Source organism: Phodopus roborovskii, unplaced genomic scaffold, assembly GCF_943737965.1.
Source record: "Phodopus roborovskii unplaced genomic scaffold, PHOROB, whole genome shotgun sequence".
Taxonomy (NCBI): domain Eukaryota; kingdom Metazoa; phylum Chordata; class Mammalia; order Rodentia; family Cricetidae; genus Phodopus; species Phodopus roborovskii.
In genome coordinates, this window is record NW_026126416.1 from 32,528,558 (window position 1) to 32,548,211 (window position 19,654).

Genomic DNA, 19,654 nt, shown 5'->3' on the forward strand with positions numbered 1-19,654 from the left:
ACACTATCCATGTGCATGTTCATGTGGGTGTACACACTATCTATGTACATATTCATATGGGTGTACACACTATCCACATGCATATTCATATGGGTATATACACTGTCCATGTGCATGTTCATATGGGTATATGCACTATCTATGCATATGTTCACATGTGTATATACACTATCCATATGCATGTTCATATGGGTGTACACACTATTCATGTGCATATTAATATGGGTATATACACTGTCCATGTGCATATTCATATGTGTTTATACTATCCATGTGACTAAGATGAATACTTCTGGGGAGGGAAACATCCCTTCATGTCACATGGTGTATGCCACTATTTAGATATTTGTTTTACTATGTCCATTTTAATTTATAATATGAATTTTAAATATTTCTCTCCAGACAGGCCTTACTTTGAGCACTTCATGTTTCCAGCTGCCTTCTTGATTCTAACTAGCTTCTTCTTGATTCTAAGTTGAAATCTTCAGAAGCACCTTCAACATAGTAAGTAAATATCAAACTCCCAACTTTCCCCCCAACAACCTAGTCCTTCTCCAGCATCCTTCATTGTTGTTGCCATGGTCATTACCTCAGGTCAATTGTGATTTCAGAGATGAGCAGGTAAAGGCACTTGCCATATGAGCCTGGCAACCTGAGTTCAATCCCCAGGGTACACATAAAGATGGAAGAAGAGAACAAACTCCATAAAGTTACCCTCTGCTCTCCACACACACACTGTGGCATGTGCACCCAAACATACATAGCACACACCATGGGAATTAACAAAGGAGTGCATGCTGTTTCCAACTCCATGCTTCATCTCCCACATCCAACCAGTCACCAAGAAACTTCTCTTCTCCTTGCACCTGTATCTGGTGATCTTCACTGGAAACACTAAAACCAAGCATTCACCATCTTGCTCAATTCTGTCATGGTCATCTAACAGTCTTCCCATGGCTGCTCTTGTCCCTTCCTCTTGCAATCCAATTATTCTAATATGTGTGTGTGTGTGTGTGTGTTCTATCATTTAAAAAGATCCTTTCTGTGACATAACATCAGACTAGAAAGGAGACAGAATTCTCAATACATTATTTTGCCATTCAGCCATCTTGCTCTATATTCCATCCACACAGGCCCCTGCTAGGTTCTTCACACTCCAAGGCCTCCCTTCCTAGACTGCCTCTCTACCAACACTAGTACCACTCAGTTCTTCTGAATCTCATTGCCATTCTAATCTCAGTTCAAACAGTCTCTTCAGAGTATCTTCATTGACCTTGTAGATTTGGACAAACCACCTATTATGCTAGCTTAGCATTCCTTCAGTTAGCTCAGTGCTACAACAACAAACATAAAACAAGCTGCTTAATATTTCTATCTCTAATAGTCTTAAGTCTTTAAAAGTCTAAAGACAATACCATTTTACTTACGATCTTATCCTAAAATAGTATCTACTATTTAGGATAAAATAAAAACTTAAGTTTGGAGCTGAAGGGATGTCTCAGTGTTAAGAGCACTGGCTGCTCTTCCGGAGGACCTGGATTTGATTCCGAGCACCCACATGGTGGCTCACAACTGTCTGTAATTCTAGTCTCAGAATCTGATGCGCTCATCTAATCTCCATGGGTACTCATGTGGTACACATGCATACCTTGCTAGGTATGATGGTACATGTGCCCTTAATACCAGCACTCAGGAGCCAAAGGTAGAGGCAGGTGGGTTTCTGTGAGTTCAAAGACAACCTGGATTGCATAATGAGTTCCAGGCCAGGTAGGGCTATATACAGTGAGCACCTGTCTCAAAAATAAATAAATCTTTTTTAAAAATTTATTATTTATTTACTATATATACAGCGTCCTGCCTACATGTATCCCTGCAGGCCAGAAGAGGGCACCAGATCTCATTACAGACAGTTGTGAGTCACCATGTGGTTGTGGGGAATCAAACTCAGGACTTCTGGAAAAGCAACCAGTGCTCTTAACCACTGAACAATCTCTCCAGCTCAGTAATGAATCTTTTTAAAAGGGCAAACATCATCATCAAAAGTATATAAATCAATAAAATTTAATGTGTATTGTTTATTTGCTGGGTTTTGTTTTTGTTTTGTTTTGAGACAAGGTTCACGATGTAGTTCTGTCTATCCTGGATCTTACAATATAGACCCATCTGGCCTTAAACTTACAGAGATCCAACTGCCTCTGCCTACTGAGTACTAAGATTAAAAGCCCGCACCACCATGCCCTGCTGTGTACTACCCAGGCTACATTTCTGGCACGCATGTTACACAGCTCACAACCAACCACCTGTAACTTCAGCTGTATGGGGATCTGATATCAGCCTTTGGCCTCTATGAACACCAGTACTCACATGCATGTACCTACAAACAGAAACACATACATACATATAATTAAAAATAAAACAAAACTTAAACACACACACACACAGAGAGAGAGAGAGAGAGAGAGAGAGAGAAAGAGAGAGAGAGATGCAAGATTAAAGGGAGAGGAAGGCAGCCCTAAACTAAAAGCACATGGGAAGGGATCAGCAGAGAACTTGAAAAGGCACAGGTCCTACACATACTTTCATCTCAGAAACTTCCTGATGTCTGTCCACTCACCTTAACCTCTAGGGACTGGAGGTTGCCTGAGAAGGCTGGGCTGCTGTTGTAACCAGATGTAATACCAGAATACAGGCTTCCATTGGAGCTGGTACACAGGGAGCTGGAGTTGGCTAGACTTTGTAGTTTCTCCTCTTCCTGGGAAGAAGACAGATAAAAGCAGCTACTGATACTCCCTCTCTACCACATTCTCTCTCCCAACCTTCCCTCTCACCTCCACAGCTGCTGCCACTCACTTTCCTGGTCCTCCCACCTACTTCCCAGAAGCCACCATTCTCCATGCTTCCCACATTCCTGACTCCACAGAGAAGCCTCTTCCTCCACACTCTAGTCTGCAACTAGAGTGGTCTATGAAGGTGTAAAGGGAATATGAGCCCAGCTTTGGGCTGAAAGCCGAGTCCTACACCTCCAAGTGTATTCAGACCCACAGGCTGCCAGAGACTAAGATCTGGCCCAGGTTCCAGGCCTGTCCTAAAGTAGAGGATCACCTCATTCCTCACCTTCAGTAGCTGGGAGATGATCTGCTGACGAATTCTCAGCTTTTCTTGTTCAGTCCTCTGCCTGAGCCGATCCCGAGCCTGGGCAATCTCCACCTTGGCCTCCTCACGGGCCTGATGATAGTCTCGAAGCATCAGCTCAATGTCAGAGGGTGGGTGGGCTGACCTTGATGCTGGTTCTGGGATCCTAGGGAAGTTCACGGGGTGGAAAGACACCTTCTAACATGATGAGTGCATAAAGTATAGTCCTATCCACCCCAGCAGACTCAGCACAACCTCCTGCTGTCTACAAAATCATCATTTTATGTTCTTAGGAGAGGTTTCTAGAAAGAGGAACAAGCCATTCTAAGACCCAGGCACACAGATTTGCACATGTGAGTCCCTCTGTCTAATGCTTTCCCATGACTTTCTGCCCATCTCCACCTCTCTGCACCATTCTCTCCTATACAACCTATTTCCATTTGCCCCCTACCCCAACATCTACCTCAGTTTATCCAGAGAAAAAGGCTCTGGAATGCTCAAACCCCAGCCCAACTCCCACACAGCCTGTTTCCTGCAGGCTCCATACTCACTCTTACCTAGTGGTCTCCACAACAGTCTTCCTCAGCTGCTGCAGATATTCTCGGCGTCGGCTGGGCAAGTCAAGTTCCCAGGCAGGGAGATCCTTGTTGGGCAGGAAGCTGAGTTGTTTCTGGGGACTGAGGCTTCGTGTTCGACGAAAGTTATGAAGTCGTTCAGCCCTCTCTCTTTTGAGGGTCTCTATAGTCCTTTTCTGCCTGAAACAAAATGTGATTGATTCACTAAAGCTGGTCCTACATGGTCTTAACCCTCAAGTTCTCTGACCCCATGGAAGAACCCTGAGGGGAGCAAGGACAGAGTGAATAGCTTACAGTTAAGTTTCCTTGGGTCCTATCTTAATTTGCCTTCCCTTACCCTCCAGGCCCAGGACCCTTACCTGGTGTAGAGTTCCCCCAAAGAGGACATAGCAGGTTCTTGAGGAGCAAACACCTCTCCTGTCCCATTCTGCAGCACCTTCAGCAGAGCATCTGCCTCCCCAAAGCCACGGTTTAATTTTGCTTCTGTGAGTTCCACACTGAGTGAGGGTTTCTGGACCCCTACTTGTAAAGGGACATGCTCCAACCGGGGCCACTCAGGATGCTGGTTGTAATTGTCAGAAGGTTGGGGGGAACTTTGTGTTTGGTCTACAGAACTGGAATCACACCCAACCCCTAGATTCTCACTGACATGCAGCTCTCCACAAGATCCATCCTGAACTCCATACCAGTTATCAAATTTGTTATGAACTGGGAGGTCCCTCAGGCTGTGATGCTGGAGATCAGGGGCCACAAACCCATGTGAACCAGGGCAGAACAGTCCCACAGATTGGCAGGCCTGAGGTGGCTCTACAGCAGGACTTCGAAGTCCTGCAGCATCGGAGATAGGACAAGGACTAAGGGGCTGAAGTTCTCTCCATGAAGATGACAGATCTGGACTGGGCTGTGGCTTCACCATAAACACCGAGCTCTCACCCTCATTTGCTACCGGGCCCTGCCACTGACTTGGCTGCCTACTTCTCTGTGGACCATGCTCTATGGAAGCCACCTTCTCAGGCACAAAGCTGTCATTTAGCTTCAGGCTCCTGTGCCTTGGTGGAGGAGATGGCAGTCTGCTTTGGTCTCCAGTGGTGCTCGTGGGCTGAAGCTGCTGAGGGGCCTGCCCTAAGAAACTAACCTGGAAACTGGAGCTCTGCTGTGGGCTGCATGGGGAGCTAGAATCAAGAACTAAACCCTCAGAACTCTTTCCTAAGGGGCTCTTGCCTTCTCTTTCCAGAGACTCAACTCTCTGAGAGACACCCAACTCATTAGTAGCTTGAGAATTATCCATTAGTGGTCTTGGATTACAAACAGCAAGGTCAGGACTGATGGCAATCTCCTGGAAGTCTTCAAGAGGATGAGCTGAAGGAGCTGATGAAGTCAAACAGGCTAAGGTGTTGTTCAACTCATGGGTGCTGGCACTAAATGTAAGGATTGGAGAGGAAGCCCTGTCCACCAGCAGAGCACTCGAGAGGCCCGGCTTCTGGGTATCAGGCTCCTGGGTTAATTCTGGAGCACCAAGGAAGAGCCCTGAATGGTGGGGGATGCTGGGACTGTTGACCACCATGGGAGATTCCTCTGGCTGCAGGCTGGGAGGTGGGGAACTATCAGTAGAAGGTGGGGGGCTCATGAAAGTAAGGTCCTGCCCAAGATGAGCTTTCTGAAACCTCAAGCATGGTGAGGGTATGGGAGGGCTCTGTAGTTTATAGTGGGTGCTTCTTTCATGGAGATCTGGGGGTTCTGCTGCTTCCTCTGCCCCTCTCTTGTGAAACACTCCTGGGACATCTCCCTTTTCTTGAAACATGGTGGTGATACCTGAGTCCATTACTTCAAGGATGACAGTGACTTCCTGAGGCTTGGCCTCTGGGGCCTGGAAGAACAGAGGAGGTAAGGCCAGGTCCGTCTGGATTCCCTCATCCACAGTGGTCTGAGTGCACCCGTCCACAATGAGGGCCTGTGAGGCCTCATCTGGGGAATCATTCTTGATGTCCTGCTCCTTTGGGACCACACTTGGCTGGGAGAGACTCCCAAGTAGCTCAGAAGTGCTGTGCAGAAGCTGTGAGAGGTGAAGAGAAAGGTTGTGCATGCTGGTCCAGGAGGCCAGTTCAGAGTCTGACATTGTCCTGGTATCAGGCTTAGCAGATATGTCAGTGCAACTCCAGTGGAGCCTGCTGCTCAGGGTCTGTGTTCCCTGCTCAAGGGTATTCATCCTGGCCTGTGCCACAGCACAGGCTGCCTCAGATGGGCAGAGCAGTACAATCTCATCTACTGGAGCTGTGGCGCTCCCTCCAGCCACAGGCAGCTCACTCCTCAGACAGCCTATTTCCTCAGAAGAGCCCCTGAACGGGGGTCTCTTGTCAGAATCCCGAGTGGGAGCAACTTCTTCAGAGCCAATCAACTTATGGGGCTTCTCCATGGCAAGTGAGGAACTCGGTATTTCCCAGCCTTTGTTTGAACTTTGGTCATTCTCAATACTGTTGCACATGTTTGACAGGTCCCGGGTTTGGGCATAAGTCCTGAGATGGGAGTAAAATGGGAATTTCTTGTCATCCTGGGCATAATTCATGCTAGAGCACCGAGCCATATTTGATGGTATTAGGCTCTTGGATTTCTGGCTACAAGACACATCAACTACACTTCCAAACACATATTGCTTCCAGCCAATATGCACAGGTTCCTGTGGACACCAGGGCAGGACATAGGGATTTATGTCACTAGAACCAAAGTGCAGCATGTCTTTGTCTACCTGAGTGTGCCAATTCTCTGGCACATCCTGAACATTCAGTGTATCTGTCTTTTCTTGATGGGCCTGTTCCAAAGTACCAGGCGTCCAGTCAGTCATGAAATCAGGTGTTGGCATGCATGATATAGTAGATGATGTTGGATAAGGAGGAATGACAGGTTTCAGGGGCCTGTGATCAGTGGGGCTATTGTTCACATTACATGGAGCTTTCTGAATGCAATCCTGAATCTTTGGAGATGTTGACATTGGTTTTTCTGAGGAATGGCCCCTGAAATGTGGACTCCACAATCTTTTTGGCGCCTGTGCATCTTCACCAGCTGAGGAAGGAGACTCCACACTCAAATTTAATTCATGAAGAGATTGAGATGAGCTGATCACAGAGAAATGAGGTCTAGGAGAGTACCTGGCATGTTTAGGGCCAGAGAAGACCGCAATCACAGGAAGTGAGTGCCTGTGGCGGAGAGCCAGCTGCTCCCTTCCAGAGTAGAGTTGACCAGTAGTCTGGGTAATAAACTGGGATGTTTCAGTTTGCCCGAAGGGCAGAGAAGCTGAGTCTTCAGGGTCTGAAAAGAAAGTTTGGGACACAGGAGACTTGGCTGCAACTATCTCCTCTTTTTTACTATCTCTAGTATGAAAGCCATCAAAGCCACCCTCATTTGAAGATGCTGGATTTCCAACCTGGGCATGGTCTTTGCCATCTCCTGAAGCCTGGTCTTGCTGTTGCTCTTCTTCCTCCCACGAAGTCTCAATCTGAGGGTGGCAGGTGTGTTTTAACCTGTCTATAAAATTGGCTTGGGAACACAAGCAACTGTGACCCCTGACCTCAGTGGAAAGTTGTATCTTTTTTGAACAGCATCTGGTGATGTTTCCTAAATGTCCATACTGAGCTGGCATCACCAGCTCACTGTCAACAGATTCTTCATTTAAATTTAGGGTATGTGGTGCCTGAATCACCACAGGAGGTTCTGGCTTGGCTTGAGATGCCTGTATATTCTCCCCTACAGAGTTATCCTTCAAAGTCGTATGTGGCTCAGAGTGCGAGCCTGCAGGACCAGTTGAATAAGCATCCTGAGGAGTAGTGCTAGCCTTCTTCCTTGAGGTCTTTTTCTCAGAACCTTCAACTGACTTTCTACTAGCAACTGCATGGGTGAAGCAATTTGCCTCAACTTCCGAGGTGGAAAGGGAATAACAGCTTTGAGCTGGAGAGGAGACAACAGCTACAGTGGATGGGTTGGGAATGCTGCTGTCTACAGGCACATATTCTACATTAACATGTTTGTGCTCAAGGTCATGTGCCCAAAACACCAGAGAGTCTTTGGAAAAGCTCTCTATTGTTCCATCCACTTCACAAGCCCTAGATGGTACTATGAAATGTAAGTGGACGGGATGTAGAGTTTCCTTCCTAAGGAAACCATCTCTATAACATGGCAGAGTAGAGGAATGGGAACAGCAGGCATGAGCATCAGTAGGTTGAGAACCAGTTAGCTGAGGGCAAGGAATAGTTCTGTTCTCTTCCTCCTTGTAAGATAAGCCAAGTGGCTTGCTGCCTCCAGTGCTCCCTTCGGAGACAAGGCACTCTTCTGGGCACAGACCTGGAGCATCTTCTCTAAGATGCAGGCTAGGTCTTTGATCTAGCAATGACCTTGGATTTTTGCTGTCAGCTCCATGGCCTTCTGCTAGGCCAGAGTCAACATTTTTCCACTTGACGTGAGCATCTGCTTCAGCCTTTCTAGGAGCTCCTACATGAACAGCATATAACTTTGGACTTGCCTTCATTTCTTCTAAGCCAGTAGAAGCATCCAAACACTGGACATGGTCTTGCTTAGGCCCTGAGAGGCCTGCAGAATTACTAACACTACAGATCACAGACTGACATTCAGAATGGACTGCTTTTCTTTCCTGTGTGGTCACTAAGATTTTACCTGAGCCTCCTCCACATGTACCATCTGGACTTGTAGGTTCCTGATGCTCTGGGAAGCTGTCCTGACTACCAACGGACATACTAGCTGCAGTTTTCCATGCAGCTAACTGACTCTGCCCATGCATAATCCTGCCAGGATCATCACAAGAAGTTTGAGAAGGTAAGACAGACACTTTCTCTGATCCTACCCTTCCATCCTGCTCTGCAGCTGGTGTAGAAAGAAGCCTGTCTGGGGCCAAAGGATCAACACAGGACAGTGTGCTGGATGTTTCTTTCTTTTTCTTTTTCTCCATGATTTCAGAAGAATCAGACAATCCACTTGCTCCCCTTGGTTCTCCAGTACAATGTCTTTTCTCTAGATCTGGGACAATGTGAGGGGAAGCCAGCAAATGATGCCCTGGTCCTCTGTCAGTTTCAGGACTGAGAAGATGCTGAAAGCCCTCTGCACTGGGAGGCATGGTTTGGGCTTTCCTCTCCGCAGCCAAGAGGTCTGCTGACACGGCAGATGGAGATGCCACTTGCAGTCCTTGGGCTTCGTCCTCAGTCCTGGTGCTGTCCCACCCGAGCTTAACCATTTGCTCCCCAGGCCTACCAGCAGCCTCTGAAAAACATTCTTCTTGTGAAGTCTCATAAGGAAGGACTGTCCCCTCAGCTGCAAAGTCATTAAGCTTCTTCCTCTGGGCTTTTGCCTGTCTAATCTCTGCCAAGATAGCCAGGCATATGGATGCATGGATAGAGGAGTCGAGTAGTGGCAGAGGCTCCAGATCAGGTGCCCTCAGTAGAGACGAAGATGTTAAGCAGGCACTGCTAGCAGGCTGTTGGTCTTCGGACTTCTCTGCCTTCTGCCTTTCCTCCTCACCATGGTTACTGTCTTCTTGTAAGAGGAAACTGACCCTCTTTTCAGTCTGCCTTGAAACCCCATCCAAGGAACTGGTTTTTATTTCTTTTTGTATAGCGGCCTCATATTCAGTACCCAGCTCTTCCTGAGTAGCCAAGCCCGTTGACATGACTCTGAAGTCCCCTCTCTGGTCTTCTTGGGGGCTAGTGCTTACTGTTATCCAGTCCTCTGTCTCTAGTAGAATGCTCTGTGGTGTAACAGACTGATCATTAGTTCTCATGACCATGGGTGTCACAGATCCACAACAGTCAGAGTGTGCAGTGGAAGCATCCGTTGTAACACTTCCCTGTGGGCTACTGCTTCTGGCCTCACTATAATCCTGATGCCCTACTCCAGTTGCCAAGGAACTTCTATTAATTTTCAGCATTGTAGGCTCTAACATGTACTCAAATAAAGAAATGCCTTTGGTGTCAGAGGCATGCAAACAGCTTCTTGGTGAGCTTGGAGAATGCAAGGATTGATTACCACTTGGTTCTCCATAAGGAAGAGCTGCAGAGAAGTCTGTCTGGTTATGGAATGGGGAGACAGTCTTCTGGCTGGAAAATGTGCCCTTACACTGATGGCTTGAAGTGGGAAGTTTCTGGGTGGATGAAAACATATTTTCTTGTAGATCTCCTCCCCTTTCCACTGTCATTTCGTTAACTCTCCCATGAGTGTTTGTGTCCTGCAACCCTGAATCACTTGGGAGTTCACCAATTCGGCTTTCTTGAAAACTTTTCACAGTCTCTGATTCCTCAAGATTTCCCAAGGTCCAAGGCTGGTCTTGGAAGTCAGCTGATGCTTTTAGAAGTTTGTCCTTTTGAGGAGAGCTTTCTACACTGGGCTGTGATGGCAGGGCTCTAGCTAACACTGTCTTTCTCCTTGAGTGAAGGGAAATGCTGCTAGGCTCTCTGAGAGCTATGCCCTTCCCCAAAGAATCACACGTATCCTTGGCAAGTCCCTCTATTCCAGGTGGTGGGTGTGAGTGTTCACTCTCAGACTGCCTCTTCTGTGCATAGCCCCCTGATCTGAACAGGCTTCCTATGATTTTCTGGGTCTGGGCATTATTACTGACAGCATTGTTACCCTCCATTTCCCTAGCCTCACTGTCTCCAAAGATACCATTCTCTATCTGTATTGGAAAAGATGGCTGATTCTCAACAAATAAATGTTTTCCAGAACTTCCTGGAATCAGGACATGGTCAGCCCTCTCCTGGTCCTGTAGGGCCTGGAACATAAACTCTGTTCTTGGCATTTGGGAAGCATGAAGCTGCTTGTTCTGCTTGGATTCAATTTCTAAAATGCCAGTTTCCAGCTGCATTATACTCCTGATCAGCCTAGCCATTTCATCTGCATTGTTAACTCTCTTGTTCTGTTTCTTTCCCAACGGTTCTTCTTTGAACTTTATTTCTTGTGACTGCCCACGGACCTTGCATTCAATAGGCTTTCTTTCCTGAGAACACATAACTAGATGGCATCTTTCACAGATATACTGGGTTCCTGGGAGACTGAACTCTTCTTGGATGTCTTTGGAAATCACTTCCCTGAGAAGCACAGTTTCATTTCTTTCCTCCCATCTGTGAGTTGGATTCCCACCTCCTGCCATGATCATGGGGCTGCTTACTCGACAGTGAAATGATCTGGATTTCAAAGAAACATCAGTTTCCTCTGGTATGACCTTCTCTAGGTCTAAACTGGTGATTTTACCAATGAAATCAGACCTGGCTCCAGAGGACTGGCTGTGTACACCACAGGCCTGGACCTGTGGTGGGAGTGGGTTCTGCTCTTCCCCACTTGCATTGGAATCACAAATGAAAAGCAAAGTCTTTGACTCACTGCCATCAAAGGCAACACTGCAGCGGTGCCATGCAGAGGCCCCTTCTCCTTCCTTGTGGACTGCGAGGCTGTACTTTTTATTTAAAATTCCAAATTGATTTCCACATTGACAAACTTTGAGGCTGCCAGAAGGGAAATGATGTGTATTCTGAGCTACAAAACAGTAAGTAGAATCATGGTTCCCTTCCTCACTCATATTTCTAGAGCATGTCTCCAGTTCCTCAGTAACTTCTCCTGTGTTCAGGTTAGTTGGCCTCTTTGTTGTCATCTGCTGAGATGGGTCAATCTTAGAATTCTGGCTATGTGACAACTTGGGTACATTATTCTTCCAGTGAGCTTTCTGGAGGACTTGATAGCTATGACCAAAGCCCCAGGCTTCCCTAGGGGGTGGGGATGGCACCCAGGCTTCCCTGCAGGCTGGAATCTCTAAGGCGGTTTCTGTCAGGGCATCCCTGCTTTTGGTTACATAGAATGTTTCCAAGGGAGGTGGCTGTAGAGAAGATGGGAAAGGACTCCAGGGAGCAGAGTGCAGGGATAGCTCTTGACTTGAAGTGGAAGCGCAAGAAGTGTCTGTATGTGTTCCAGCTGCTTCCTTGGCTTGCTGCTGAGAATCTGCCTTCTCTTCCAGCAGTGGGTGCGGGCGGCTGTGGTGACTTAACAGTCTTGAAGGGACAGCAGTGTTTTTCCTGAGAAGAGCCCCATCTTGAGGCCATTGGTCTGCTTTGGTGGCTAATGTATCATGATTATGATAAGCCTTCTTCTGGGAGAAATATTGCCCAGAGGAAGTTATCAGCCCAGGGTTCCTGCTATCTTGAAGGCATCTTTCCAAGCTGGCCTGTTTGACTTCCCATGCTTCTGTCACATAATTTGGTATCTTGTTTCCTGCTTTACAGCTCTGTGTGTTTATAGAACCAGAAGTCAGTGATTCTAGGTCTACTGAGTATGCCCTATTATAACTCACCTTCTCTGTGGTACTGAAGAGATCAGAAGCACTTTCTAAGTTGGCACTCAAACTGTCATGGTCTTTCTCTGCTTTTAGGTGCCTGGTTTTTGACAGGTGGGCTGGAAAGTAGCTGAAATCTAAATTTTTAGACAACCCAGGGCCAACTGGCAAGTGAGTATCTACTTTTTCAGAAGCTTCAGCCAGGGAGCTTGAGTCTTCCTCCAGGAAGGAGAAAACTGGCCTGGGCTCTCTCACAGCTTCCAAAACAGAATTAGAGATTTCAAGGAGATACTTTTGCTGAAGGGCAGCCCAGTCCTTCTCATGAATGGTGCCTACATGAGTCAATGATGTGGCAGAGGGAGCCAGCACACTTGACATGTCAGAATTGTGTAACTCTTCAGAGATGCCCTGATAGATCATGTCAGGGATTTCTTTGTCCTGAAAGACACCATCAACTCCCGGCCGAAGGAGCCTTTGACTTCCACAAACTGAGGGCTTGGCTGTATGAGAAGCAGAGGTTGTGTACAAATCTGAACTGCAGGTTGGCTCAGCACTGTCTTGGTGCAGTTTGCAGTTATATGGCAGGACTGTACCTGGTGGCTTTACTTCTTCGATGTTTAGCCAGTGTCCAGGCATCTCATCATGGGGCTGAATTCCATGTACATCAGGACTTGGACATAAAGACTGTACAGTTGCTGAGGGGCTGCTGAGATTGACCTTAGAATCACAAGAAAACCATGAATCCACAGATACCAGGGGGCTCCCTCTTGAAAGCTGCATGCTTTGGAGGGAGTTGGCTTGTTCTGACTCAGGCTGCTCACAGTGGAGCTGGAACTGAGGATCAAGGTAAAATGAATTGTTCTTTGGCTGGAGGGCATTTAGCCTGACTACTGTTCTGTGGTTGACAGGGCTAGGCCCGCATGTTGCCTCCTGGTCTACTGCAGCTAGGGTGGCCTTCTGCAGGTGCCAAAAAGTCTCTGTAGGCATCTCATCAGCAAAAGACTCCTCTTGCCTCTCTTCTTCTAGTTCTTCGGTGTCAATCAGGCTGTCCAAAGAAAAGCTCCTATGTGCTCGAGCACACACACTACTGTCAGAGGCCTTGGGGAGGCGACTTAGACAGCATGAAATTCTGGCCCTTGACTGCCCATGGTTCATGGTAGAACATTCACCCCCTGAGTTTTCTAGGGGGCTTTGGTACCCTTTCTCAGCAAGTGAATCCTCAGATATTTGACTGCTGTCACTTTCAGAGTTCTCTTGATCTGGAAGATCCCATTTTTCCTGAAGGCCTGCTGGCTTCAACAGCTCCTCTGGGACTTTGGCATAGATGTAAGAGAGAGAATCCACTGAGTAACTGCTACCAGTGTCAGATAAATCATTGTCCTTTTCTCTTGCACGATCCATTATAGGTCTGGAATCTGTGAAGGAGGCCAGAATGTCTGAATTCCCTGTGTTAGGTTGTCTTTTTAAAGGACTGCCATGAGGCAAACGAGAGCACTTTTTTGCAACATCTCTGCCCCTAGCTGCTGGCAGCACCCTCTGGTGTTTTTTTGAAGCCCTGCTTGGAGGAAATGGTTTGGATTCTGCCTGGAAAGTCTTGACTGCTTTCCCATGCCCAGCTGCTAGCTTGGACCCATTGAGATAAGTAGAGTGGGAAGTGGTTTCCTTAGGAGCCTTGTAGGTCCCACAGCTCCCTTCTTTTTGCCATCCAGTTTTTGTGTTGCCAGAGACTACTAGTCCCTTAGCCCTTCTGGTCTGTGTAGCAGTGGTCCTTGAACCATCCCTTGGCTTTAGCTTCTTAGTCACTAAGCCCTGGGAGGTCATCTGACAGGGCTGCTTACCCAATGTCTCAGTTTCCTGGCTATTGACAGACTCGTGGCTCACAGTGAGACAGGTGCCTTGGGCAGAGACTCCCCCTCTGGCTGAGGCTCCCCTGGCTGGACAGAGCTTTCTCCAGCTTGATGGATGGAGGCTGTTCCTCCCCAAGTATCCTGTCCTTGGAGGGTAAGCAGCAGCTTGGGGAATGGAATCTGCTGATAGGGTTTTCTCTGGTATTTGGTGAGTCAGGTCAGGCAGAGGTGGTGACATGGTGGAAGGGTTCCAGTTCATGAAAGCACTGTGAAGATAAGGAAAGCCATCTCAGAGAAGTAATATCCCCTATGGCCTATCAACAGAAGGAATGTGGCATGCCACTTAGATGGCTTGAAAGAAGGTGGAAAGCAGGCCAATGTCATTACAGTCCTCAGCTCAATACATACAAAAACAGACTTTTGACAACAAAGCCCTGGCTTTCAGAAGTCTCAGATGCATACTGTTACCCAACCCCCACCCTCAACTGCTTTATCATAGGAAAAAGTTTAACTGAATTATATTTCAAGAAATTGGCTATGTGAGGAAAGCAGGAACAACTTTAAAGCTATAAAGACCCAAGCAGATAAATCTATGAAACGGGACCACCTACAGAATTGACCCATTTCGCACACTGATAAGAAATAGGAAAGAATGACTATGGGAACTTCAGATTTAATAGTGGCAGACAGTATAGAAATACACCTAGATCTTGATTTGAAAAACCAAGACACACTTGAAGCCACTTGGGAAAATAGAGTGTGTCCCAGGTTTTAGAATCTATCAAGCTATCAACCTTGACCTTTGTAGATGTGATTTGGTAAGTATAACAGAATACATTTTCATAGGTACATACTTGAAGATATGGTGTTAAAACGACATGATGTTGCTTTAAATACTTTGGAAGATGGTAGGACTAGAAATGAATGTGGTACATATTTATAACTGCTGAAAATAGGTGCTGCATAAGTCACTCAATTTTTTGCAGTTTAAAGTTTTTCCATAATAAAAAGTTGTTTTCTGCCCAGTTATTTAAAGAACAGAGAGGTGAGCAAGCAGAACAGCAACAGACACTGTGTGATTCTTCTGAGCAAGGCCAAGGACACACAGAACAAGACATGAGCCTCTACTCTAAGGGATCTAGGAGATAATTTGCTTCCCATCCTGTGACAGCAGAGAGGGAGTGAGGAGCTGAGGAGGCAGATCCAAACATGAACCTGGGAGTCATGTGTGAGTTCAGGGAGGAGGCAACCTGTGGGATCAAAGAAGCCTGTGGGATAGGACATAAAGAGAACTACATCTGGACAGTCTAGGTCTAAAACACACATGAAAATGAGGCAAGTCCCTTCAAAAGAAGAAATTATCTGGGAGCAAGAGCAGCTCCATAAGGATAAGAACAGTCTGATTGTGTAAACATATGTAGACAAGGAGAGAAGCCTGAAGGACCAGAGGAATAAACAGGTCTCCACCTCACAGCTGAAGAAGCCCTTAGAAGTAAAGAACACTGCCTGGGTAACTCCAGACACTGCTCCTGGTACACATCACTGGTACCTGTGTAGCTGGGACAAACGTTGGCTGCAGAGCCTTTGGAGGCTCAGAGAGCTACAAGTTGTCCATCTGCTTCTACGCTGAGAACCTGGTCCTGTAGTGTTAGAGCTGGAGACCCAACTTGGGCCCTTGGAGGCACCATCATCCTGGAGCCAGTAGAGTGCCCTGAGCTGCTCCAGTCTCCTCTGGGTCTCCGGGAGCCTCCGCTTCTTAATAATTCTCTCCAGCTGTAATGAGATCTTTTTCTGCCTGATGTTCCACACTGTAGCCCGAGAAATGCGTCTCCGTAAGCGCTGCAGCTGTATCACCCTCTTATGGCTTTGGACCAGTGGGGATGGTAGAATCTGAGGAACTGTTGGAAGCCAAGCATCAGGTGCCACAAAGGCCTCAAGTTCTTTCTCTTCTCCACTGTTGTCTCCTTGCTGTATCTCCTGTAAGCTGGCTAGCCAGGACTCTCCTCTGAGTAGCCACTGCTGGTCTGGGAACCAAAAACACCCAGAGAGAAGGTCAGCACTTTGTGCCTATGGCTGCCTGGACTCAGACATCTCCAGTCATGGCCAGAGCTGTGAGGAGATAAAAGGGTTGGATAGTGTGATGTGGCAAGTGAGAGCTACAGGGCTTCCCTACTGAAGGGGAAAGAAAGGGAGATGTGTAGGCCTCAATGTAACAGTGGACAAGTGGGGCGGGTGGGAATGCACAGACAAGCACACTGGAGGGAGCCAGCAGGAGGTGCAGCATTCTGAGAGGCCATAGACAAGTCCACTTGCTTATTTCCAGCCCCCGTGTGTGAGCATCTTGTCTCTAAAAGAAGGGAGAGAACTCCCAGAACAAAAGATTCCATCATATCATAAAGACAGTAATGGCCAGAATACAGAAGGTTGGCAGCATGAGACTGAAGAAGGCAGGTGAAACAGACACCTTAGACAAAGACACCTACTGTCTTCTATCTGCTGGCTGTTATGTGTCTGGTCCAGTTCTGGCTCCTTCTGAACTCTACCCTGTCCTTCTATGGCTTGCTGTCTCAGATCCCCCACACAGCACTGCTGTTGCTCAGTCCAGGCTCTATGGGATATCTTGCCATTTCTTGATGTCTGCTGGTTCTTGTCACACTCTTCTTGTAGCACTTTCCTGTGACAAAAGGTCCAGGGTCACCCAAGCAAACCAAACTCAGGACAAGGGGTGGGAGATTTAAGTCCCTCTGAGAGTACTCGTGAATTCAACAGGGTAGAAAGGACTTCAGACATCTGTCAACTTGGAACAAATAGGTGTGTTGTCACAGACAACTCATGAAGTCATAATATAGGAGCAGAGAAAAGTCATTACACTACAATATTCTTAGAATTGTGGGTTTAGTAGAAACCCAAATTCACTTTCATAAGGAAATCATGAGAGTAAACCAGTTTTTTGTTGTTAATTTTTTTTGTGTGTGTGTTTGTTTTGTTTTTGAGACAGGGTATCTCTACGTAGCCCTGGCTGTCTGGGAACTCACCACACAGAACAGGTTGCCCTTGAACTCACAAAGCTCCACCTGCCTCTGCCTCTGCCTCCTGAGTTCTGGGATTAAAGGCAAGTGCCACCACACCTGGATCATAAGGAAATCAGAAGAGTAAAACAAATGTTAAAGGTACAAAAAGCTGAGTGTGGTAGCACATGCCTTTAACCCTAATGTTCTGGTGGCAGAGGCAGGAAGATTATGAGTTTGAGGTTAGTGAATATGAGGAACAGGACTTGGATCCCCAGAATACACATAAAAGACAAGCAAGCAAGATAGCTACCAGGAATCCCAGGCCTTGAAAGGCAGAGGGTCCCCAGGGCAAGTTGGCTAGTCTAGAACTGGAAGCTCTAGGATCACTTAGGGACCCTGCCTCAGTAAACAGAGTGGAACCATCGAGAGACACTGATGTCAACTTTAGGCCCCCCCCCACACCAAACATGCACATGTGTGTGTACACATACAGAAGAGCAACACACACCCACACCAAACATGTGCACATGTGTGTGTACACATACAGAAGAGCTACACACACCAAACATGTGCACATGGGTGTACACATACAGAAGAGCAACACACACCAATACCAAAGGTGTGCACGTGTGTGTACACATACAGAAGAGCCACACACACACACACACCCAACATGTTCACATGGGTGTGTACATACAGAAGAGCTACACACACACCAAATGTGCACATGCATGTGTACATATACGGAAGAGCTACACATACACACCAAATGTGCACGTGTGTGTACACAGACAGAAGAGCTCTGTCCTTTAAAAATGAAAGAATTATGGGTTTCTACTAAAATTCCCTCAGGAAATACAGAAAACTTTAGAAATACTGGGAAGAAAAAAATGTTAAAACAAAATATTTTGCACATATATTTACATATCATGCTTGTATTACTACTTCAAACTTGAGCCACAGTAATGGCTGAACTATGAACATAAACCCATCACATGAGGCCTAGATAAGCCCAGCTAAAACCCATAGAACACCCAATTCAAGTGGCAAAGTGGGGATCCATATATTCTGAATCCCCTGGGGTTACTCGGCTTCCTTCCCAGAGTGTTTCCCCAGCTCCCAAGTTTACAACTTGCTTTCTCATAGGAGAGCTCTCATTCCTTTCAGGGAAGCAGCAGCTGCTGCAGTTCTGCATGGGGCTGCCAGGGAGACTGTCCAAGATGACACAGCATGTTTACCCAAGCTGCCACATAGCCTCAGCCAGAAGGATGCCTCTGCTAAGCACATTTTTCAAGTTCCCTGGGCAGCTAAGGACCTACATCTAACAATGGCTGCCTTCCATCTTAGGTAACTCCAGCATCCCTGTATACTACCTGGTCACCAGATCCCCTACTAAACTTTCCTACAGTTAGACATGATGTTACAGATCAGTCTGGCTAAAAGGAACAAAAGAGCTTCCAGGGGCAAACCCACCAGATATCAGGCTGAGAAGGAGATTATATATAGAAAGGATAATGAGGAAGTAGAAAACCAGCTGCTGCCAATTACATATAAAAGTAACTCAAGAAAGCAGGTGAAGTAGGATCGAAGGCAAAATCTCAAGATGTTTTCTTATTGTTCTCGCATGTCCTGTTCCCTCATATGCATAGCTCTGCATTGTTGGTTATGACAGAGTAAAGAAGAAATTCGTTTTTTAGAATCCAGAGGAAGCCATATATTCTGTAAGCTAACAGTTATATATTATGAGCTCATGCGCCAGGATTTAAAAGGAACTGTGGGGAAGTGAGGTTTAGAAGCAGTACCAGAGATGCCTGCTAATACCTCCCAGTTAAATCTTGTTGACAGGGGAGATACATGTCTTTCAGAGAAGAGAGATGAAAACCAAGCAGGAGGGCCATGGCCACCTCCCTGTCAGCTACAAACTCAGCAGCCAGCTCAGCATTTTCAGATTGCTCAGTCAGTTTTTAATTGGTGTAGCAAACTCTTGAGAGAAACAGCTTGAGAAAAGGGTTCATCCTAGCTCCCCAGTTCAGAGGTCCCAGTCTCTGGGAGATCACCTCCACAGCTTGGGCAGGCACATTGCTCTGGAGCACATGTGGTGGAGTAAAACAGTGCCTCACCTCATGGTGAATGGATAGAGAGAGGGGAATGGAGGGGGTGTAGAGAACAATGCACCCCCAAGAATGCACCTGCAATAACCTACTTCATCCATTCCTACCCTACCTCCTAAAGGTTCTGGACCTCAAAAGTCATGCAACAAAACAGCCTATGGAGAACATTTTATTTTCAAGTCATCACACATGCCCAAGTCAGTCTGGAGCAGACTTGTTCAGACCATAGTAGTTATACAAATATTTCCCAGTTCCATTCTGTTACAGACTAATAAGCAAATCCAGGAGACTCCACTGGTACAAGCAGTAGATTCTTACCTCTTCTTCCAAAGTGCAGGACAGAGACCCAGTCTTGAGGCAGTGACATCTCCATCCAGGTCCAGCCATTCCAAAGAACCACTACTGCAAAGAGCTTCTCCAACCTGAAAAATGAAGGGAAAGGCATGAGCCCAATGGAGCAATGTGGAAGCTTCCCAAACAGCCACTCAGAAATTGCAGCCGTACTGACCTGAGGTCTGTGGTGTCGCAGCAAAGCAGCCTCAGCAGGGTGGTTAAATCGGAACTTCTGTGCTTTCCCCAGTGTTATAACAGCTCCTTCAACACACAGACAAGAGTTTAGTCCATGACTGTGCTCCGAGTACATAACTGAGAGAAACTAATG

The 19,654-nt window shown here is 46.8% G+C and overlaps 1 protein-coding gene across 1 annotated transcript in view; it reads right to left on the reverse strand.

Moving 5' to 3' along the window:
* Positions 1 to 19,654, reverse strand: part of Stard9 (StAR related lipid transfer domain containing 9) — a 94,303-nt gene that overhangs the window by 8,845 nt on the left and 65,804 nt on the right. The window contains exons 18-25 of the mRNA XM_051183618.1: positions 19,502 to 19,587; positions 19,312 to 19,415; positions 16,355 to 16,545; positions 15,421 to 15,895; positions 4,067 to 14,137; positions 3,690 to 3,887; positions 3,115 to 3,298; positions 2,615 to 2,752 (exon numbers count right to left, since the gene is read on the reverse strand). Of these exons, the coding sequence (XP_051039575.1) occupies positions 2,615 to 2,752; positions 3,115 to 3,298; positions 3,690 to 3,887; positions 4,067 to 14,137; positions 15,421 to 15,895; positions 16,355 to 16,545; positions 19,312 to 19,415; positions 19,502 to 19,587 (11,447 nt within the window). The remainder of the gene's footprint in view (positions 1 to 2,614; positions 2,753 to 3,114; positions 3,299 to 3,689; positions 3,888 to 4,066; positions 14,138 to 15,420; positions 15,896 to 16,354; positions 16,546 to 19,311; positions 19,416 to 19,501; positions 19,588 to 19,654) is intronic.